The 20,384-nt window shown below is 40.6% G+C and overlaps 2 protein-coding genes across 5 annotated transcripts in view; both read right to left on the bottom strand.

Annotated features, from left to right (window-relative positions):
- loxl3b (lysyl oxidase-like 3b) overlaps positions 1-2,576 on the bottom strand; it is a 46,481-nt gene extending 43,905 nt beyond the window's left edge. For all 3 annotated transcript variants that reach the window (XM_061743433.1, XM_061743434.1, XM_061743435.1), the window contains exon 1: positions 2,360-2,576. The gene's annotated coding sequence lies outside the window, so the exon portion shown is untranslated. The remainder of the gene's footprint in view (positions 1-2,359) is intronic.
- Positions 2,577-8,879: 6,303 nt separating this feature from the next.
- pank2 (pantothenate kinase 2) lies at positions 8,880-19,998 on the bottom strand. Of its 2 annotated transcripts, none has more exons than XM_061743794.1 (7): positions 19,629-19,998; positions 17,153-17,505; positions 14,024-14,277; positions 12,754-12,930; positions 11,308-11,431; positions 9,564-9,689; positions 8,880-9,479 (listed from the first exon to the last, which is right to left on the bottom strand). In XM_061743794.1, exons 1-7 carry the CDS (start codon positions 19,825-19,827, stop codon positions 9,429-9,431), a joined length of 1,284 nt encoding a protein of 427 aa, XP_061599778.1. In that variant the 5' UTR covers positions 19,828-19,998; the 3' UTR covers positions 8,880-9,428. The 2 variants fall into 2 exon arrangements, with proteins under 2 accessions (XP_061599778.1, XP_061599779.1); XM_061743795.1 differs by having other exon boundaries at positions 12,787-12,930.
- Positions 19,999-20,384: the final 386 nt, after the last annotated feature.

The following is a 20,384-nucleotide window of genomic DNA, read 5'->3' as shown; positions in this document are numbered from 1 at the left end:
GGTGGTGAGAGGTGAAGCATGTAGGGGCTGATCTCAGAAACCACTGTAGTTGGTACAAGGTTGGATTATGGGAAAATACGCGCACCCAGAATCCGGAAGCTGGAAACCATCTCCACACAGACCCCGTTGATGAACAGTCATTCAGCCTCTGTTCATCAACGGGGTCTGTGTGGAGATGGTTTCCAGCTTCCGGTTTCTGGGTGTGGAAATAGAGGACAACCTGACCTGGAGTGTCAACACCACCACCACCATCATCAAAAAGGCACAGCAGAGACTGTACTTTTTGAGAATTCTCAGAAACTATCATCTAAATCAACAGCTGCTGGTGTCCTTTTATCTCTGCTCCATAGAGAGAATCCTCACTTATTGCATATGTGTGTGGTTCTCCAGCTGCACAGTGGCAAATAAGAAGGCGCTCCAGAGGGTCGTCACAACGGCCCAAAAAATAATGGGCTGCACTCTCCCCTCCCTGGAGGAGCTGTACAACACCCGGAAGATCATCAAGGACCCATCTCACCCCGGACACTCACTCTTTGAACTGTTGCCATCAGGCAGACGTTTCAGGACACTGAAATCACGCACAAACACACTCAAGAACAGTTTTCTTTGCCAGAGCCATAACTACACTCAATACTGCTAAGTACTCAAACTGACTTTTTCCATGTGCAATACTGACCGAACCGAGCAATACCTGCCATAGAATCGTGCAATACCTGCCATAGAATCGTGCAATACCTGCCAAATGTGAATACTGTATGTTGTCTTCCTGTTTGTGTCCTTTTAGAGATTATGTCATGGTTCTGTCATGGTTTCACAGTTTCATAGGTTTTTTACTGTGTTACTGACTCTCCTATCATTCCAGATCCTGCCACCCTCATCAACCAGTAATCCACTCATTCCCTTCACCTGTGCGTCCCCACCCAGCTCCACACCTGGTTTCGCTCATCAGTTCCCCTTATATACCGGCCCTTTTCCACCTTTCGTTTGCCAGATTGTCGAGTGTAGATGCCTCGCTTTCCAGCCACTGATTCTGTTCTGTTTTCTGCCTGCCTGCCTGCCTGTTTGCGACCCTGCCTGATTCCGTTTTTTTTTTATTTTTGCCTGCCCCTCTGGATTCGTTTGCCTGATCTGCCTGTCTGCCCGGTTTGACCCCTGCCTGCCTTCTGACCCGAATAAAGCCTCTTGGACTCTGATCTGCCTGGTGTTGTGCATTTGGATTCTCTGTCCTGTCTGAGCCGTGACAGATTATTTATTTTTTATAGTTGTTGTTTTAATATATCTATTTTTTTAAACCATACACCTTAAAGAAGATTGCATCCAATTTCGTTGTACCTGTACATATGACAATAAAGACATTCCATTCTATTCTAATAATAGGTGAGATTCTTTAAAAGCATGTTATATCATATGCATGGATGTGGTCTGTTGCCAGGAGACGACCACGGCCAGACTCCGACGCCGGAGCTGGTATCTGTGTTTAGTTTCCAGCCTGTCTCGCTCCAGCTCAGCCGACTCTTTCACAAGACTGTTTCTCCTCCTCTCAGCCCGACCGGACCAGCGACTCTCCATACCAATGTGCTCATGGATCAGGTCCCGTGAAAGGCTGAAAGCCAGCGGGCCGTGGGCGGCCCTGTGGATCAACTCTGCTCGCCCACATGCAGGAGTTCATGCAGGAGTTCTGCTCATCACAAAGTATTATTCCCCCGCCACGCTCCGGGGCCCAGACTCCCATTAAAACCTGCACGGCTCTAATGGCTAATCACTACCAGAGACTTTCAGCTTCTGTGGACTGAAATAAACTCTGCTCTTTAAAAAAGTGTTTTCTCCCCCTTGTTGCAGCTTGTTGTGTGTCCTCAAAGGAACCCAGTGAAACTTTATCCCTAAAAACAGGAAGCCACATCACGCTGAGATGATCAGACGATGAGAAAACCACACATGGACACAGAGGAGGATGACATTCTGAGGTTATGCTGCTTTTTAATTACAGAAACAGTTCAGATGCAAATCCTGAAAAATACAAACCTTTAATTCTGAAAAGTCTGAAGCTTGTCATTTAGGTTTATGCTTATCTGCAAATATGATCAATTATATTTGTAAGAGGAGCGTAGTTTTATTCACATTTATGTGTTCAGGCACCAGGCAGGAAAGCTCTTTCTCCTAGTCAAGCTGTAACTTTAAACTTTACAAATCTCCAGATTAGTCAGAGAAAGCAGCCAGAGTTGGGTTTTGTTGCAGCACATTCTTCAGCAGATTGATCCTGATTCAGTCCAGAGCTGATATAACAAAACACAAGCGTTTTGGATCTTACTCTTACACTTTAGCCTCCACATCAAATCTTACAGTAAAAACGGAGTCTTACCTTCTGATCCCAGTAAGAGGAGGTTATAACGGTTTCAGAGGAGAGAGATGGGGGGAGCTGCCTGGGAGACTTGGTTATCCTGACGTTCATGAACTGATCCTCCCTAAAACAGAAAACTAATGATCATCCACGTTTATTAGTCCTGGGTCTAGTCCTCCATCCAGCACGGTGCGTGTTTCTGGCCCCGACAGCGAGCAGTGCGAGGCGCGTCCCAGGCTCAAACTGCCAGCTGTGCAGCTTTGTGGGGGCGGGGCCGGTTATTCCCTGGAAAGACACTGACCCTTTCATAGACGGTTCCGTAACAGTCCCCCCCCCCCCCCCCCCCCCCCCCCCCCAGAAACCTCAATGCGGCTCCTCTTTCACGGCAGACTACGTGCCTGCGGACGCACACGTGGACGCAGGGACCCCGGAGGAGTTTCCATCCCTGATCCTCCATCACATAGATATATAAAGCCTTTATTATTTATATATATACATATATATATATATATATATATATATATATATATATATATGTGTAACAGAGTCAATTTTCCACTTGTGTAGGCTATGTGCATTTATTTTATATTTTATAATCGCCAAAATCTGTTATATTCGCCTCCAGAATTATGTGGAACCTTTTGTGTTTTAGTTTGTTTTAGTTTGTTTTTCCCCCTACGGACATATATATATATATATATATATATATATATATATATATATATATATATATATATATATATATATATATCTATCCATCAGACCAGACTCATCAAGCGGCTAGTGTGTCCAAAATGTCCTTTTTCATTTTTTTTGTATATATATATATATATATATATATATATATATATATATATATATATATATATATATATATATATATATATATATATATATATATATATATATCTATCCATCAGACCAGACTCATCAAGCGGCTAGTGTGTCCAAAATGTCCTTTTTCATTTTTTTGTAATAAAGCCGCATTTTGTAATAAACTGCCCCATTTTATAATAAATTTTGCCACATTATGTAATAAGTTATTACATTTTGAGAAGATTATTACAAAATGCACTTGCAACTTTTTTATTCTCTAGAAAAAGTAATAACATGGTATATTATGTAATAACAATTCTAAAGCATAGTTTATTTGTTTGTTATTGGCCTATATAATTCCAAACTTCAAATAGGCAACTAAAGTTATATTTGGAGTATTATACATAGATTTATTGGGCTACATACTGTAGCTCTAAGGGAAATTGCATAAAAAACAACAAAAGTCACTCTTGTATAAATTCATTGTTAAACAAACAACAATAATAGGTATTATTACATAATGCACCATGTTATTACATTTCCTAGAAAATAAAAAAGTTGCATGTGCATTTTATAATCTTCTCAAAATGCAATAACAAAATGTATTACAAAATGGGGCAGTTTATTACAAAAGGCTTAACAACGTCCAAAATGTAATAACTTTTTCATTTCATTTTGTAATAAACTGCCCCATTTTGTATTAAATTTTGCCACATTATGAAATAAGTTATTGCATTTTGCATCTGTTCCCTGGTTTTCTTATAGTGCACCAGACGAGGATCTTTCACCATTTTCTGCATTTAAGACCATTTATTTGAGGGTTTAAAGTCATCAGGAACTAAGAAACAAAATCCTAACACTGTGTTTAGGAGAAGCAGGTTTAAAAATGTGTAATCCAGGGATCCATCCAGAGGTTCTGTGACATCACAGACCCAGATCAGAGGAGTATCCTTCCCCATCTTCCTCTCCTCCCACCATTCTGCATGTGTTCTAGCTCTGAGGTGGACAGAACCAAGCCTTATGGGATGGTTCTGAACGGCCAGGTCCAGTCTCATTTACAGGTCCTTGGCTGATGGAGCATCTTCTTTACCAGGACCTGGCCTATCCTGGTCAGACACACTCATTATTTTTCCTTTCAATAAAGCTGTTATCATTTATGTGAACAAAGCAAACAGAAACAAAATGACTTAGTCCTTGGGCCAGACGCATCAGCACCACTCAAGGTGACAAAACTTGCTTATCATTTTTGAACATATCCATGTCTGTATATGATATTTTGGTATGATAACTGTGGCAGGGTGGAGAGTTTGATTGAGAACAGGTGTTCCCAATCAAACTCTCCACCCTGCCTGCCTTGATAAGAAGTGGCTGCAGCAGCAAGAGGGTCGGCTGGCTGAAGGGGCTTGTGCACGTGTGTGGGTGAATTGAGAATAAAACAGTTTGTGCACTAAAACCCTGTGTCCTCTCTGTCCTGTCGGCCGGGCCCCGTAGCACTCGCCCTGCTACAATAACCCTTCCTGAGTGGCAGTTGTATCATAGTTATCAGCTCATGAAGTTACCACCCCCTTCAGAAAATTACATTTTAGATGCTGGTGCATATCCTGGTTTAGACTCATGTACAGGAAATCTGTCAATGTTTCACAATATTGTCTTTGGTATCATTTTAAATGGGACCTTTTAAGCTGTATTCACCAAATCAATGAGTGGATGTGCCAGAATTTTCTCCAGTTAAATGCAGAAAAGACAAGAGGTGATAATTTTTGGCCCTAAAAATGAAAGGGAAAAGATCAGCGTTCACCTTGGCTCCATGTCATTGACAGCTACAAATCAAGCCAGAAATATTGGTGTAATTATTGACTCAGACCTGAACTTCAACAGCCATCTAAAGTTTATCACCAAATCTGCATATTACCACCTAAAAAACATTGCTAGAATTAAGGGGTTTCTGTTTAAACAAGACATGGAAAAACTTATTCATGCATTCATTTTCAGTAGGCTGGATTATTGCAATGGCATCTTTACAGGCCTTAACAAGAAATCTATCAGGCAGCTGCAGCTGATCCAGAACGCTGATCCAGAGTCCTTACAAACACCAGGAAACTGGACCACATTACACCGGTCATGAAATCACTACACTGGCTTCCAGTGAGTCAAAGGATAGAGTTTAAAATCTTACTGCTGGTCTACAAAGACCTGAATGTTCTTGGACCAAAATCCATGGTTGATCTGTTAGTTCCTATGAAGCTCCCAGACCCCTGAGCTTCATCTGGATCTGGTTTGTTGTGGTTCCCAAGAACCAGAACCAAGCAAGGTGAGGCAGTTCAGTTATTCTGCTCCTCACCGGTGGAACAAACTTCCTGTAGACCTGAGGTCTGCTCCAACTGTAGATCCTTTAAATCAGGACTAAAAACATTACTGTTTACTCAAGCGTACTCTTAAATTAAACCTGCTGTACTCTACTGCCCTTATTTTTTATTTTTTTTAACAGCTTGTGCTTTTTATTATTTTACTTCTTTTCTTATTCTTACCTATTTGTTATTATGTCTTGCCGCTTTTAATGTCAATGTAAATTATTGAATTACCTTGTGTTGAATTGTGCTATATAAATAAATTTGCCTTGCCTTGCCATTCATTAAAGCTAAGATGTGAATCTTTCTGACCAACATAGAGGTCACTGCAGCTCTTTAAACTATAAACAGGGGGCCCTGTTTTGTACACAATTTTCGCCTAAATGATATAGTATCTTTTATCCCTGTGTCATCTAGGAACAACAGAGACGCAAAATACAAAAACTGGAATACTCACAGGACCATAAAGATTCAGGAAATGTATAATATACCCCCTACTATATCATTGTTGCAGGTCATTGTGAGCCTTAAACTAGAAGAGCATCATTAAGCTCCTATGAAACTATAACAGCCACAAACTGGTCTTTATCATGCAAATACACGACATAAAGGGACCACAATTAGATAAAGAACAAGCTTAAGTTTTTATAAACATAACGATATTGTAAACTAAATTAACATTGTTATTAATGGGAATATGTCAAGATCTGATTATAGTTGGGCTATCAAGTTCTGTGTACTTAAGGTAGTGTTAAGAAGATTAACCAAGTACAGAATGATCACATGTCACTAAACTATGATCCAGCTGCCACTCAGGAAGGTTATCTTACCAAAATATCATCTACAGACATGGATATTTTCAAAAATGACAAGCAAGTTTTGTCACCTTGAGTGGTGCTGACAAGTGAAACTTTGGGCTCTGGCCCGTGGACTAACTCTCTCAGTTCAGATTGCTGTACTGCCCCCAAGTGTTGAATCCTACCAGGTCCAACTGTTTAAGGGCACCACAAAGGCCACGCCTTTAAAGTCCCAGCTTCCAAGTTTTTTCCCAGACGCGTTCTCCATTGTTCTTGTAGTTTGTTGTGCTGGTCTGCCCCCCCTTTTTCTCTTCTGAGCATGTTTGCAGGCCAGAGCTTCAGGAGCTGCATCCTGCCCTGCAGTCCCCCCTCTGATCATCCCACTGCTGCTTCCACCCGTCTGTGTAGACTTCTGCTAGACGCCTGCTGACATCCTGGCCTGCAACCTGCACATTTTCTGCATCTCTGTGCTGTTTGAACTACATTATTTCAGAGAGTCATTAAGGGTATGCATAAGTACTGGAGTTGAGGGGGGATGAGGGGGGATGGCATCCCCCGTGAAATAAAAATGGTCAAAATCATCCCCCCTGTAAAACTGCCATCCCTCCTTTCCATCCCTTATGTCATTTCATCAATGAATGTGGTTTTACTGCTATTTCAACATTTAGAGTCATCACCAGAAAAATAACACCAGAAAAATAACTTATTTGACAATTTTCACCCGTTTCAAGTAAATTTTCACTTGAAATAAGTAGGAAAATCCGCCAGTGGGACAAAATGTATCTTCTTATTACAAGCAAATAATTCTTGTTCCACTGGCAGATTTTTTTACTTATTTCAAGTGAAAATCTACTTGAAACAGGTGAAAATTGTTGTTTTCTCCAGTGATGAGTCTTAAGTGAGTCTTGATTTACTAAAATTAGACATTTTAACTAGAAATGAGACAAATATTCTTGTTAAGATTTTGAGTTTTTGCAGTGATCCATTTTACTTATCCTGTGAAGGACAGAGTCATATTGATAAGTTCAGAAAAGTGTTTTTTATTGTTGTGTTTTGATGTATTTGATGTAAGCCCAGTGGATATTTAAAGCTTACAGAAGGCTGCATTTAACTGCTGCTATGTCATTCCTGCAGTATTTCTGCAGGTGTTTTGGTCAGTGCTATTATTTGTAATATATTATATTATTTGTAATCAGCACAAATTATCTGTCCCCATATGATAAAATCCACCATCCCCCCTGATTTTTGAACTTGAGTGCTGGTATGCAGGGTTAAACTTGGAAAAAGACATTTTCTTTACAGGTTCTGAAGTAAAAATGAATAAATAAATAAAAAATAAAAGCCATAACAAAGATATGGAGTTTATATTTTATTCAATTTCACTTGGGGGACTAATAAAGTATGACTGAATTAGTAAATTAGGGAAATGTGTTTGCTTAGTTAGAAAAAAAAGTGAAAAGGTTCCTGTGCAATGTACAAGCAAAGTTGAGAATTTTCACCCCAAAAAAAGAAGAGAAAAAAAAAAAATCACATTGCTCAAAATATTAATGAAATCTGCACAAAACATGAAAGGCACTTAAAAAACATTTACAGCACGTTATTTACTGATACAACATCTCCATTTAATGGAGAAAGTCTAACTACGGTATTTACTGACTCAGCGACCGTTTAAGATTCATTGTGGTCCCTGTGATCATTGATGGACTGATTATTGAACCAACAAATGACAGTTCAGCTGATGGATGAGCATTATGTAAATCAACAGAAGTAAACAGCAAACCCGGAGGACACACTGACCCTGACACCAGCTCGGGTCTCACGTCTCAGACCTCGTCCCTGCCTTTCGCTCCCTGGGTCTGAAATAATGGATGGATACATTTGACACCTCCTCTGGAGGTAAAGCGCTGAGTTTTAGCTTTTCATTCTTTGAGTGCTTGAATTTAAAGTCATAATGCCATTATTATTAACCAAAATCATTGGTTAATATACCCGTTTCATCACATTCGGACTTCTCTTTACTAGAATAAGGATGCAGTAGCTTTGGGGGGGACTGATTACGGCAACTACTCAGTAACTTTCCAAACCCTGGCGAGCATGTTACAGTTTCAGGAGTAAATAAGGAAGCTAATTTGAATGTTACAATATTTAGCGATTAAAGAGGAAGGAAACACACATAACTGTGATGCACTAACAGTGTTAGTGCCTCAGCTTGAGGAAGAACTGCAGGAAAACTTCCACTAACAGCTAAACGATCAGTAACCATGTCACTCACAGGCCCAGTTAGTTTATTCACAATTAACTGTGCACGCACACACGCACACAAAAGCATGTAAACGATGCAGTGTTTTACTCCCCGGTAGTTGATAGGTGGGAACAGAAACAATTAACCCCAAAATAACCATCTGAAAGGTGACTTATTTGAACTCAAATGTTATGAGCGACTACAACCTGATTGGAATTTATCAATGCATTAATAGTTGGGGGGCAATTAGTCTGTAGGAGATAACAGTTCCAGCTACCGTGAAACATTTCATAAACATCACAATCCCTGTTCTTGAAGGTGGAAACAAGGAAAAATAAAACAAATCAATCTTTGGGTGTACATCTGTATCCATGGCAGCCAGCACTAGAGTCTCCACCCATCCATCTTGTACCTCTGTTGGGTAAACCGAAGTAAAAGTACATCAACAACTACTTGGCCCAGAACCTGGTTGTTCACTGAGGAGGGATTACAGTCAATGGGACGACACTTCCTGATCACTAGTACTTTTGAAACAAAGTATTTCAGGCCACCCCGGTGAATTTCCTGTAGATGCTTCTGACCAAAATCTGCTGCTTCCTGTAAAAGTCCTGAAAACATCGTCAGATTTGTCAGTGCCGAGGCGGGAAACCAACGTCCACCTGCTACAGTACACCAGCAGATTCCTGGGAAAACATACACCACTTTCTTTACACGGGAGCTTGCTTTCTGAGAGCACGCATGACTTCCAGGCGCGCGCCTGCAACATGGAACATTTAGCAGTAACCGGCGGGTGGGAGGAGCGACGTGCCGCGCTGGGAGCGGCTCCTAGCTGTCTAAAGTGCTAAGGGGCTTTGCAGCAGGTTGACAGGTGATTCTTCAGGGTGTAGTTAGGACGGATGAAGAAGCTCCAACAGGGCCCCCACTGCACCGAAGTAGCCCTGAAACCAACACAGACATTGTTAGACGTTGTTATGAATGAAGGTGAGCGTCGGCGTGTGTGACGTCTGAGTGGACTTGTGTACCTCGTGTCGGAGGAAGAGCGCTTTGAGCTGGCCCTTGGACCAGTAGTCCATGGCGTAGGCCAGCAGCTTCATGGAGAGGGTGTTCACTCGCAGGAAGTTCCCCACAAACACAACTTTCTCAATGTTCTGAGAAAAAAAAAAAAAAGAGGGAAAATGCAAATAGGGATAAAATAAAGTGCCGTATTGGCCCGAATATAAGACGAACCTTATTATAAGACGAGCCCCTCTTTTTCAGGACTCAAGTTTGAAAAAGGACTTTTTGAACAGCAAAATAATTTTTTTGTACAGAAAATAATTACAGTAGATCTGAAATCAAATGATTATAACAATATATTCGAGAGAAAAAGCATGTTATTTTAACTCATTCAAATCATCTTGAAGTTTGCATCATAACTTCTCCTCAGCTGCCTGTTAACCTGCCGATCTTCCACCCACTTTTCTCCAGATTGTCGCTACGTTTCTCCATTTTCTGTTATCTCTTCTCTTATTTTCTTATCTTTTCTCTCTTACCGCCATTTTTATTTTTCTTCTTCATGACAGGAGTTCGCTTTGGCCTGGGGAGTTAAGTTCAGCATTCACTTTAAAGATATCTGGCGCCATCTAGCATTGTGATGGGTATAGGACCGTCTCAGAAAATTTGAATATTGTGATAAAGTTCTTTATTTTCTGTAATGCAATTAAAAAAACAAAAATGTCATACATTCTGGATTCATTACAAATCAACTGAAATATTGCAAGCCTTTTATTATTTTAATATTGCTGATTATGGCTTACAGTTTAACAGTTATTCCCAGAATATTCTAATTTTTTCGAGATAGGATATTTGAGTTTTCTTAAACTGTAAACCATGATCAGCAATATTAAAATAATAAAAGGCTTGCAATATTTCAGTTGATTTGTAATGAATCCAGAATGTATGACATTTTTGTTTTTGTAATTGCATTACAGAAAATCACAATATTCTAATTTTCTGAGACAGTCCTGTATAATGTCTAGACCCCGAATGGAAGACGACCCACACTTTTTCAGTCTTATTTCAATGTAAAAAACACCGTCTTTGATAAACCCCTAGTTATTAATTTTTGACAGATACCCGTATTGGGTTGCTGACGTCTCAGGCCTTGTCATGCTTCTTCTACAATCCGTTTTTACTCTTCAATTATACTGTGTTTCACTAAGTGCCTTGTAGTAATTGGTTTCTCACTCTGGACATTTTTGTTATACAAACATATGTTGTAAAATTTCACTAAGTAGAGTAATCCTAACATCATTGAGTGACAGCAGGGGTAAGGGAAGTTCGTTGTGGGGAGGGAATGTTTAATGTTTTGTTTATGTGCAAGTGAAAGTCAATAAAAAGAACTATGAAAGAAAAAACACCGTCTTATATTCGTGCCAATACGGTAATATAACTCAGAATGATCAGTGTGGTTTTCCTCTACAGGGCGTACACCACCCAGGGAAACAACAGCTGGATATTGAGAAAGAATGGCTGTTTTCTTCACCGTGGCCACCTGTGGTCTGCAGTTTCCCTCCTCTACGCGTTCATAGCCCTGTACAATGCTGCTTGATCGAGATGCCACAAGGCAGCACCGTAAAGAGGCTGAACGCAGAGAGGAAACGCCGCAGGAGCAGGTCCCTTCACTTCAGAGGAGTCTCAGCAAACCTCTCAACATCCTTCTGAACACAACGATGATGATAAACCTGTGTCTGTATAAACATGTGCACACGCCGCAGCGTAACTGACCTCATTGAGAGCGCACATCCTGGTGATGGAGCCGATGTTGTTGGTGATTGTGACCAGTGTCGCTCTGGCCAGGTCCTCTTTGGACACCGACTCCCTCTTGTCTTTGGACATCATGTTCCCGAAACTACGAAACACAAGCAACATCCACCCTGAGAAGGTTTCCTCCCGTTTCACTTGAGAAATACTCAAACATTTGCTGTCGTCCACTGTCATTTACAGTAATCCCTCGCTATAACGCGGTTCACCTTTCACGTCTCGCTGCTTCACGGATCTGCATTGTGCATCGGGTTCTGCATTCTGATTGGCTTAACAGTCTCCCCGCTTCTTCACTTCCTGTGTCAATAACATTGGTCGCTTAGCAACAAGCTGAGAACGGCCAATGAGCTTCAGCAGCAGCTCAAGAACGGGACCTTTGATGAATCGTTGGTGGCGTGTTGGTTTATAAGAATCTTTTTGCCCAAAAGAAAAAAGAGCAACAAAAACTACCCATAACTATGTTCTTCTCTGGAAAAAACACACCTGCACCGCGGCTTTAGAAGAAAAAGATGTTTAGTTACAGAGTCTGGATGCAGCGGCATCAGAAGAGCAGTGAAATACATGCGGGGAGGTGCTGATCTCTGCAATTTGAAGCCTTGTAGCACCCTACAATGTAATCATTTTCTGAAAATGCCTGAAAATGTAATAAAATTTGCATTTAACTCAATCGAAAATGTAATAAAATCCAATAATGTAATAACTTCACCAATGTAATAAAATATCCTGACGGATATTGTAATAACATGTTTACCGATAATGTAATACCTTATTACATTATTGGTAATTTATTACATTTTCAGGTGGGTCTTTTTTTTTTTCCAAAACTGATAATGTAATATATATTTGTTATATTTGTTGTTATGTTTGTTATATCATTTTCAGTCTAGAGTTCTACATTTTGTGTTTTAAGTATCTAAGAATGTCATATACAGTACACTGGATTTGAAACACCAGACTATTGGGTTAAATTGCAGACTTTGAGTACCATGTAATAAATTCCCAATAACGTAATAAGGTTTTACATTATTGGTAAAAATGTTATTACAATATCCGTCAGGATATTTTATTACATTATTGGAGAAGTTATTACATTATTGGGTTTTATTATATTTTTGATTGAGTTAAGTGCATATTTTATTGCATTTTGAGGCGTTATTACATTTTCAGGAAATTATTACATTATAGGGTGCCTTCTATAATAATTGTAAAAAAAAAAGGTTGCTACTTCGCGGATTTCACTTATCATGGGTTCTTTTTGGAACGTAACCTCTGTGAAAAAACGAGGGATTACTGTATATGCATGTATATGCACAGGGGAAAAACGTTTTTTCCACCCTGGACTTCTAAGTGGAATTGATTATTGTCACCAACAACAAAGAAACAGAAGTAAGAAGCAGCTGTAAACTGCACCTTGAGGCCACAGCCCAGCCTGGAAGTCCAAACCTCTCGTAATCTCCTCCATAGATGTCCCGGACCAGCTTGTCCACACGGGTGCTCTCCCCTTGAGAAGCCATCTGTAGCGCTTCCTCGAAAGTGGAGCAACCGGTCAGCAGGCAGCACAGGCCCAGGAAGGTCCCGCCCCCGAGGCTGTGACACAAACAAACACCAGTGAGGAACATCTCAGGATCTAGGAGTGTTACGCCATCAGTCTGCTGGTTTTGAGACCCGTTTGAGTGGAGACGGAAGATCATTAGCCGACCTTCACAACGGTCCCATGCTCGGGGTTCATTAGCTCCTGGAATCAACAGACACGCCACTTGTAGCTTGTTTCGCTTCATTTAGGGACCTGAATGCTCCCCGAGCAGATTTAAATGCATCAACAAGTTTCTCACTTATATTTATTGGAGTAATTTGACCAATATTTCAGTTTCTTATATGTCAGACGTGACTTAGAGGAGAAACAACCTATTCACGCTGGCTCCTCCCTCCTGACTGTTTCATTTCTCTTCACAGCAACAGTTAAGGCACGTTTAAGGGGGTGTTATTTTCCTCTGCATCTCCCCCTCAAACACTCAAACACTCAAACACGTCCAGCTCATAGTTGGTCCCATGTTGAGGCTCAGGTGCTCAGAAACATCAGCCTGGTCCTGCACGTCCCCAACAGATGTGACAGTGACAGTGACAGATTAATGAAAACTGCATCTCTGCTTTTGCTTACACCAGGCAGGGGGCCCCTACTGGCAAAAGCTTGTTTAAAATAGGTATTAGATGCCATAATAGGTCCCCTTTAAGGTTTTTCTCCCACTAGGAGAGTTTTTACCTGCTAGTGTTTATGTAATAATTGCTCTGGGGTTTATGTTCTGGTCTCTGGAAAGAGACATCTTGTAATAGACGCTATATAAATGAAATAAAATTGATAAGAAAACAGGTAGTTGAAGTTAGTGAGTTTTCCCCACTGACAAATGTATCAATTTTACAATAATAAATTTGTGGATTATTTAGCATGACAAGACAAAAATTAAGACGTAGAATGTTTGTGTGCTTCTCCCGGCACAAACTCTTTAAACGCAAACAGAATGTGCAATAATCCAATTATATCTGCATTAGTTGTAACCTGACCGTATCTATGGTTACAAAGTATCACATAACACGAAACTGATATTTCACACACATGCAATCCCGAGCCGTTAGCTCAACGCAGGCCTGAGGTTTCAGCTCCAGTAATGCAGCCGGTGGTTACCTGGTCCCCGTGACGCGTTTGTAGTTGTTCTCCGAGTAGACGGCCAGGATACTGACTCCAGAGCCGATGTTGACCAGCAGCAGAGGGTAAGGGTTCTCCAGCGTGTACGGCTTCTGCACGCAGCGATCTGGGTCCGTGGGGTTTTCAAAGTAATAGCACTCCGAAGGGCCGCTGGACACCACAGAGTCGATGTACAGCACACCGCGAATCAAACAGTCCAGCTCGTCCAGCTTGTGCAGCTCCAAGTCCGCCATCTGTGTGTGAAAAAAAAGAGGAAAAACAGGGACAATGTCATAAATAAAAGGGATGTGGCCCGGGGAACACAGAAACAGGAAACTGGAGGAGGAGGAGGAGGAGGAGGGGGTCGGAAAACAGGACCTTTATCTCTATTCAGTGGTTTTCTGCACTTTTTTGTGCGACTACAACCAAAGTTTCATCTCCACGTCGTCACCAGTCCCAGAGGAGGAACTGCTACTTATAGACAAAAGGTGTTAGTGCCAGAAAAATAATTAGCTCCCATTTATTTTGGGAGACTTCATCACACCTGAAATTAGCAGGTGCATGAACTAACATTTTTGGGGATGTAGTTCTATGTTGCTACTGTGGATTCCAGGAATACTTTATAAACTAATAACCATGTAATCGGACACATCTCTAGCCCATACCTGTCAAGTCTCCCGTTTTGGCCGGGAAACTACCGTATTTTATCTCTCTTTCCCACCGTCCTCCCGTATTTACGGAAGAGTATTAGGGCCAGGCAAGAGAAAAAAAATTTGAGAGTGGAAGATTTTTTTTATTGTGCACTTCGAGAAAAAAAACAAATGCCGAGAAAAAAGTCGAAATGTCGAGATTGTTGAAATACAATTTCGAGAAAAAAGTCGAAATTTTGTGAATAAAGTCGAAATTTCGCCTTTTTTCTCAACATTTCGACATTTCGACTTTTTTCTTGAAATTATACTTCAACAATATTCTCAACATTTCGACTTTTTTCTTAACATTTCTACTTTTTTCTCAACATTGACTTTATTCACAAAATTTCGACTTTTTTCTTAACATTTCAACTTTTTTCTCAATATTTCGACTTTTTTCTCAACATTGACTTTAATCACGAAATTTCGACTTTTTTCTCGACATTTTTACTTTTTCTCGACATTTTTCTTGATGTGCAAAATGAAAAAAAATCTTCCTTCTCTAAAATATGTTTTTTATTTTTCTCCTGCATGGCCCTAATACTCTTCCATACGTATTAGTTTTTTCCCGTAAATTTCACGTTTTATAATATAATCATTTTTAAAAAGCATTACCTCTCCAAACTGAATTGTCACTAACCACGTGATAACTGCCCCCTGCTGTAGCATGGGGGCAGTTCTCATGAGGTTAGTAGCGAAAACGGGACCAAACTCGGAACAACAAATCAGATATGGATGGATGTAACAAGAGTGAAAGCATTTCTGCCAAAAAAAGCGAAGACTTCATGTAAATATCTCTTAAAATGAGATAGCTAATTTACTTTCCTAAAGAGAGCAGGATGGGGCTCAGTTACCCGCTCTGAAATATTTGTAATTAAGATGTTAGTGTCTCTCATGGGGGGAGGATCGATGTCCGTCAGCAGCACCAGACATGCTGGAGGCTCAGAAACATGAGTCTGTGTCATCAGTATTAACGCCAGAGACCCACGAGTGAAAATGTAAATGTTTCACTTGAAAACAACCAGTGTGTATATAAACTGAAAATATTTAATATACATACATGTTCTTTAATTCCCTTTTGTGTTTTCATTTAGGCTCTATTATAAGAATTACATAGATAGGAATGTCCACAGCATTTCAGTGTCAACAAAGGTCGTCCTATCAGATTCTGAGCACATAATTGTAGTTTGTAAGTGCTTGACAGGTAGATATTTTAGATTAGTTGTAAACCTGTCTAAAAATGTAGGATACTGGATCTCAGTTGGGCTGGTGGAAAATGTCCCTTATTTTTACATCCAAAACGTGACAGGTATGCTCTAGCCCCGGTGTTCTGCCAATTTCTGCTGCTTTGGCCAAGAAATGCTACCTAATGGTTTTCTACCTTTGTAGAGCTACAATTTTACTGTGTTTTACTCCCTAGTCCACTTCTTTTTTGCTCCCCAAGTGGTCCTTGTCGCTTGCCAGGCCGTTATTGTAAATAAGAATGTGTTCTTAATGACCTGCCTAGTTAAATAAAGGCCAATGACTGAATGAATATCAAATAAAGAGATAGAATTGTTTTTTTTTCTCTCTTTATCGTATAATGTTCACAAAGTGTAATGCAATTCATGTCATGCGTAGTGTATTTTGAAGGATCAAATACTCAACATCCCATATTATCCATTTTACATCGTGCAAGAAATGATGCAAACTTTAGCAGCATTTCTACGGTGGCCGAGACCCGCCATTGCTGAAAATTAAAGAAAATGCAAATAAAAATAAACGCAGCTGCAAATAAAATAAACGCTTTGCAAATAAAATAAACGCTGCAAATAAAAACAAACGCCGCTGCAAATAAAAGAAACGCGGCAAATATAAAGAAACGCCGCTGCAAATATAAAGAATCGCCACTGAAAATTAAAAAAGAAACGACGCAAATAAAAAAGCCACAACGGAAGTGAATTACCGGGGACTATTTTTGCTGATGCACCGGTGTTTTCTACGTGAGAGGATAAGAAGAAAATGAAGGACGTAAGTGAAAAGGAAGAAATAAGAAGAGCGATGAATAAGAAGAACAACGAATTAGAAAATAAGTGAAAAGGTTAGTGTTCAACGTCGCTACGTGTAATTTTTAATGTGCAACACCGGTGCATCGGCAAAAATAGTCCCCGGTAATTCACTTCCGTTGTGGCTTTTTTATTTGCGTCATTTTTTTATTTTATTTGCAGCAGGGTTTCTTTATATTTGCAGCATTTCTTTTATTTGCAGCGGCGTTTCTTTTTGTTTGCAGTGTTTATTTTATTTGCAGCGGCGTTTGTTTCTGTTTGCAGCTATACTTTTATTTTCAGCAATGGCGGGTCTCGGCCACCGTACATTTCTCGGCATGGAGCAAGGATTGGCAGAACACCGGCACCTCCACCGTCTCATCAAACAGAACAGGAACACGCAGAAGCAGACCCACCATACGGAAATCAGACTCAAACTTGTAGGCCCCCCCGCCGGTGGCACAGAGCGTGGTGTGCAGGCTGGAGAAGTGCTTGTTGCGGCCCATCTGCAGGAAGGCCGGCAGGTCGTGCGTGGGGAAGCGGATGAAGTGCAGGTTGCCGGTCCGGCCACACAGCGTGAGGTCCTGCAGCTCCAGGTGCACGTCCCTGATGCCGGTCTTCCCGTAGGCCGTGTTGGAGGTCAGGTAGCGCCGGATGCTCTTCAGGTTCTCCACCTCCTCCTGCTCCTCCTCGGCTGTGATGTCTTTGGGCTCGAAGTACACCAGCTTCACCAGGGTGCCTCCAATGTCCATCCCAAACCACGGAAACGCTGCCAAATGAGACATTTCTCTTTCAGACAACAGCTGAAATTTCATAATGATAAGAAAAAAATACACTATGTCTTATTATGATGCAGTGGCGCCACCAGGGGGGGGGGCCAGGGGTGGCCACGGCCCCCCCTACAAATTTGCTGGCCACCCCACTGGCCTCAATAAAAATAATAAAAAAAACACTTGCCGGTCACGTAGATTCTATCGTCAGTTATGCATTTCATCCCAAATCATTTGGGCCTAATGCATATCAGTAGGTGGTTCTTTAAGTATTTCTGAGCCTAATAATAATAAAAAAGATATATATGCAAAATGTGCGTGTGTATTAATAAACTAAATATTAAAATATATGATATTATATATTAAAAATGCATATATATACACATATATGAAAAAAATACATATATAAATATATATGTATTAATAAAATAAATATATGACATATTAAAATATATATGATATATATTAAAAATGCGCACACATATACATATATATGTGTGTGTGTGTGTAATAATAAACTAAATATATGATATATTAAAATATGTGATATATATTAAAAATGCATGCATGCATATATACACACACACACACACACACACACACACATATACAAAAAAATACATATATATGTATTAATAAAATAAATATGACATATTAAAATATATATGATATATATTAAAAATGCATATGCCAACATGGTATTAACCATTAATATATATGCAGACAAGTTAGAAAGTAAAAAAAAAAAAGGAAGTATTTCCGAGCCTGTATACTACAACAGTATAATAAAATCCTGTAATGATGGCTTTTAGTTTTGGTTCCACCCCAAGAATTTAAGTGGCACCATCTGGCCCCCCCTAGGAAACATTTTTGGAGCCCCTGTTATGATGAGCCCATATGTGTGTGTAGATGGTTCTGTACAGAGGGTACAGTGAGAGCTGCTGTCAGGAGCAGCTTCGTTCTCTGTGCAGCGGGAGCCGCGAACGCCATCTTGTTGCAAAACAGATTCAGTCTATTTACTGCTCACTGCTATCACAACAAACCCCACGGCCGGGCCGAGTCTCGCTTTTACTGGCGCCCCGGTGCAGCTTCCAGCTATCTTTATTGTGTTACAGGAGACGTGCACCCCTGGGTGCTGCTGTCGGCAGGGCTGTTGCAGCGCACCGCCGTCGGCGGGGAACGCCTTTTACTCCGTACACATACAGCAGCTCCCAGCAAATACACGCAGCCCGCCTTTCACTGCGATACGTCAACGTCGCCGCCATATTGGATGTGGCAAGACTGCGCTGTAAACTAATACAAGTCAATGGACTAATTTTCATAAAGCGCCTTTCTACAAAGAAATGTACGTTTTACGTCTCATTTATTCATTCACGCATGCATTAATATACTTGTGAAACAGTTAGGCACAATATAATATATTTAATTTTCTCAGATGGCAAAAGTAAGAACTTTATTGATCCCATATAGGAGTAATTCATGTTATATCAGCTATAGAGAACGAGGTATTGCCGAAAAACAATATATATCCCCCCTCACAAAAATAAGAAAAATAGAGAAACATATTTTCTCATCAACAAAGCATATTTTACATAAATATATTTTACATTTTATGTAAACAAAATAACATATTTGAACAATTTTCAGATTTTTCAGTTATTTTATTGTCTGAAAATTTTTTATTTGTTTTTTTGATGAGAAAATATGTTTATCTATTTTTCTTATTTTTGTGAGGGGGGATATATATTGTTTTTCGGCACTACGTTGTTCTCTATAGCTGATATAACATGAATTACTCCTATGTGGGATCAATAACATTCTTATTTTTGCCATCTGAGAAAATTAAATATATTATATTTGGTGCCTAACTGTTTCACAAGTATATTAGTGCGTGTGTGAATGAATAAATGAGACGTAAAACGTACATTTCTTTGTAGAAAGGCGCTTTATGAAAATTAGTCAATTTACTTGTATTAGTTTACAGCGCAGTCTTGCCTCATCCAATATGGCGGCGTCGTTGACGTATCGCAGCAGCTCCATGGGGCGTCTACATATGTCTATATTTCCCCCCGCACACATGCAGCAGCTCCCAGCAAATACACGCAGCCCCGCCAACACATACGTGGCCTCGTCTTCTTAACGGAGTCTCTACGGAGCCTCGCGGTGCAGCTGGCCGTGGAGCAGGGCTGGTCCCCGGGCTGTGTCCGGGGCCGGGTCCCGGGCTGCATCTCGGTGTCGGTCCGCAGCTTCCAGGGCTCCTCTCCTCCGTCCGCAGCAGCAGCAGCATCCTCCTCCCCGCGCTGGTGGCCGTTACACGCCATTGCTGCCACTCGCTGGACACATATATACCGAGGTTCGGATTGTTCGGACCACTAAACGCCAGTTCTGTTACGGGGACCGGAGCAGAGCCCGCCGGGAGGCTGGATCGGTGCCAGGGTCGGTACCAGGATTCTGGGTCGGTCCTACATGTCTCTCTGTGCTGTCAAGACGGTGGGCGGGGCCAGACGGCGGGGGGCGGGGCCAAGGCGTGAGGAAGAGGCTCAGCCAATCACAGCGCTGCTCCAGGGGACATTATGAACCAAATAATAATAATAATAAAATACATTATTTTGGAAGGATGTGTTGTTTGGTGTTTTTGACCATGTAACGATTAGAACAAAGCCAAAAGAAACATTTATTATTAATTTGTTGATTATCCTCGCAAAATTCCACATCCACAAATCCAAATTCTTATACAAAACACCCTCTTTTTTTACTTTTCATTGTGAATTGTGAAGTTTTCTACAAATTAAAAAGCAATCAAAACCATAAATGTATGTAAATGTTTTGGCTTTCAGTTATAATTTCATCCCCCCTGGCTAGTTATAATGTGTTGTGC

Source organism: Cololabis saira, chromosome 16, assembly GCF_033807715.1.
Source record: "Cololabis saira isolate AMF1-May2022 chromosome 16, fColSai1.1, whole genome shotgun sequence".
NCBI lineage: Eukaryota > Metazoa > Chordata > Actinopteri > Beloniformes > Belonidae > Cololabis > Cololabis saira.
Note: the sequence above shows the minus strand (reverse complement) of the source record. Positions and strands in the feature narration are given on the sequence as shown.

Bases quoted from the DNA above. Each gene is read 5' to 3' on its own strand.
- pank2 (XM_061743794.1), bottom strand. From the start codon at position 19,827: ATGGCGTGTAACGGCCACCAGCGCGGGGAGGAGGATGCTGCTGCTGCT. The intron at 17,506-19,628 runs GTATGTGTTGGC...CTCATTTGGCAG, and splicing joins CGTTAAGAAGACGAGGCCAC to CGTTTCCGTGGTTTGGGATG. The intron at 12,931-14,023 runs GTAACCACCGGC...TTTGTGTCACAG, and splicing joins AAACGCGTCACGGGGACCAG to CCTCGGGGGCGGGACCTTCC.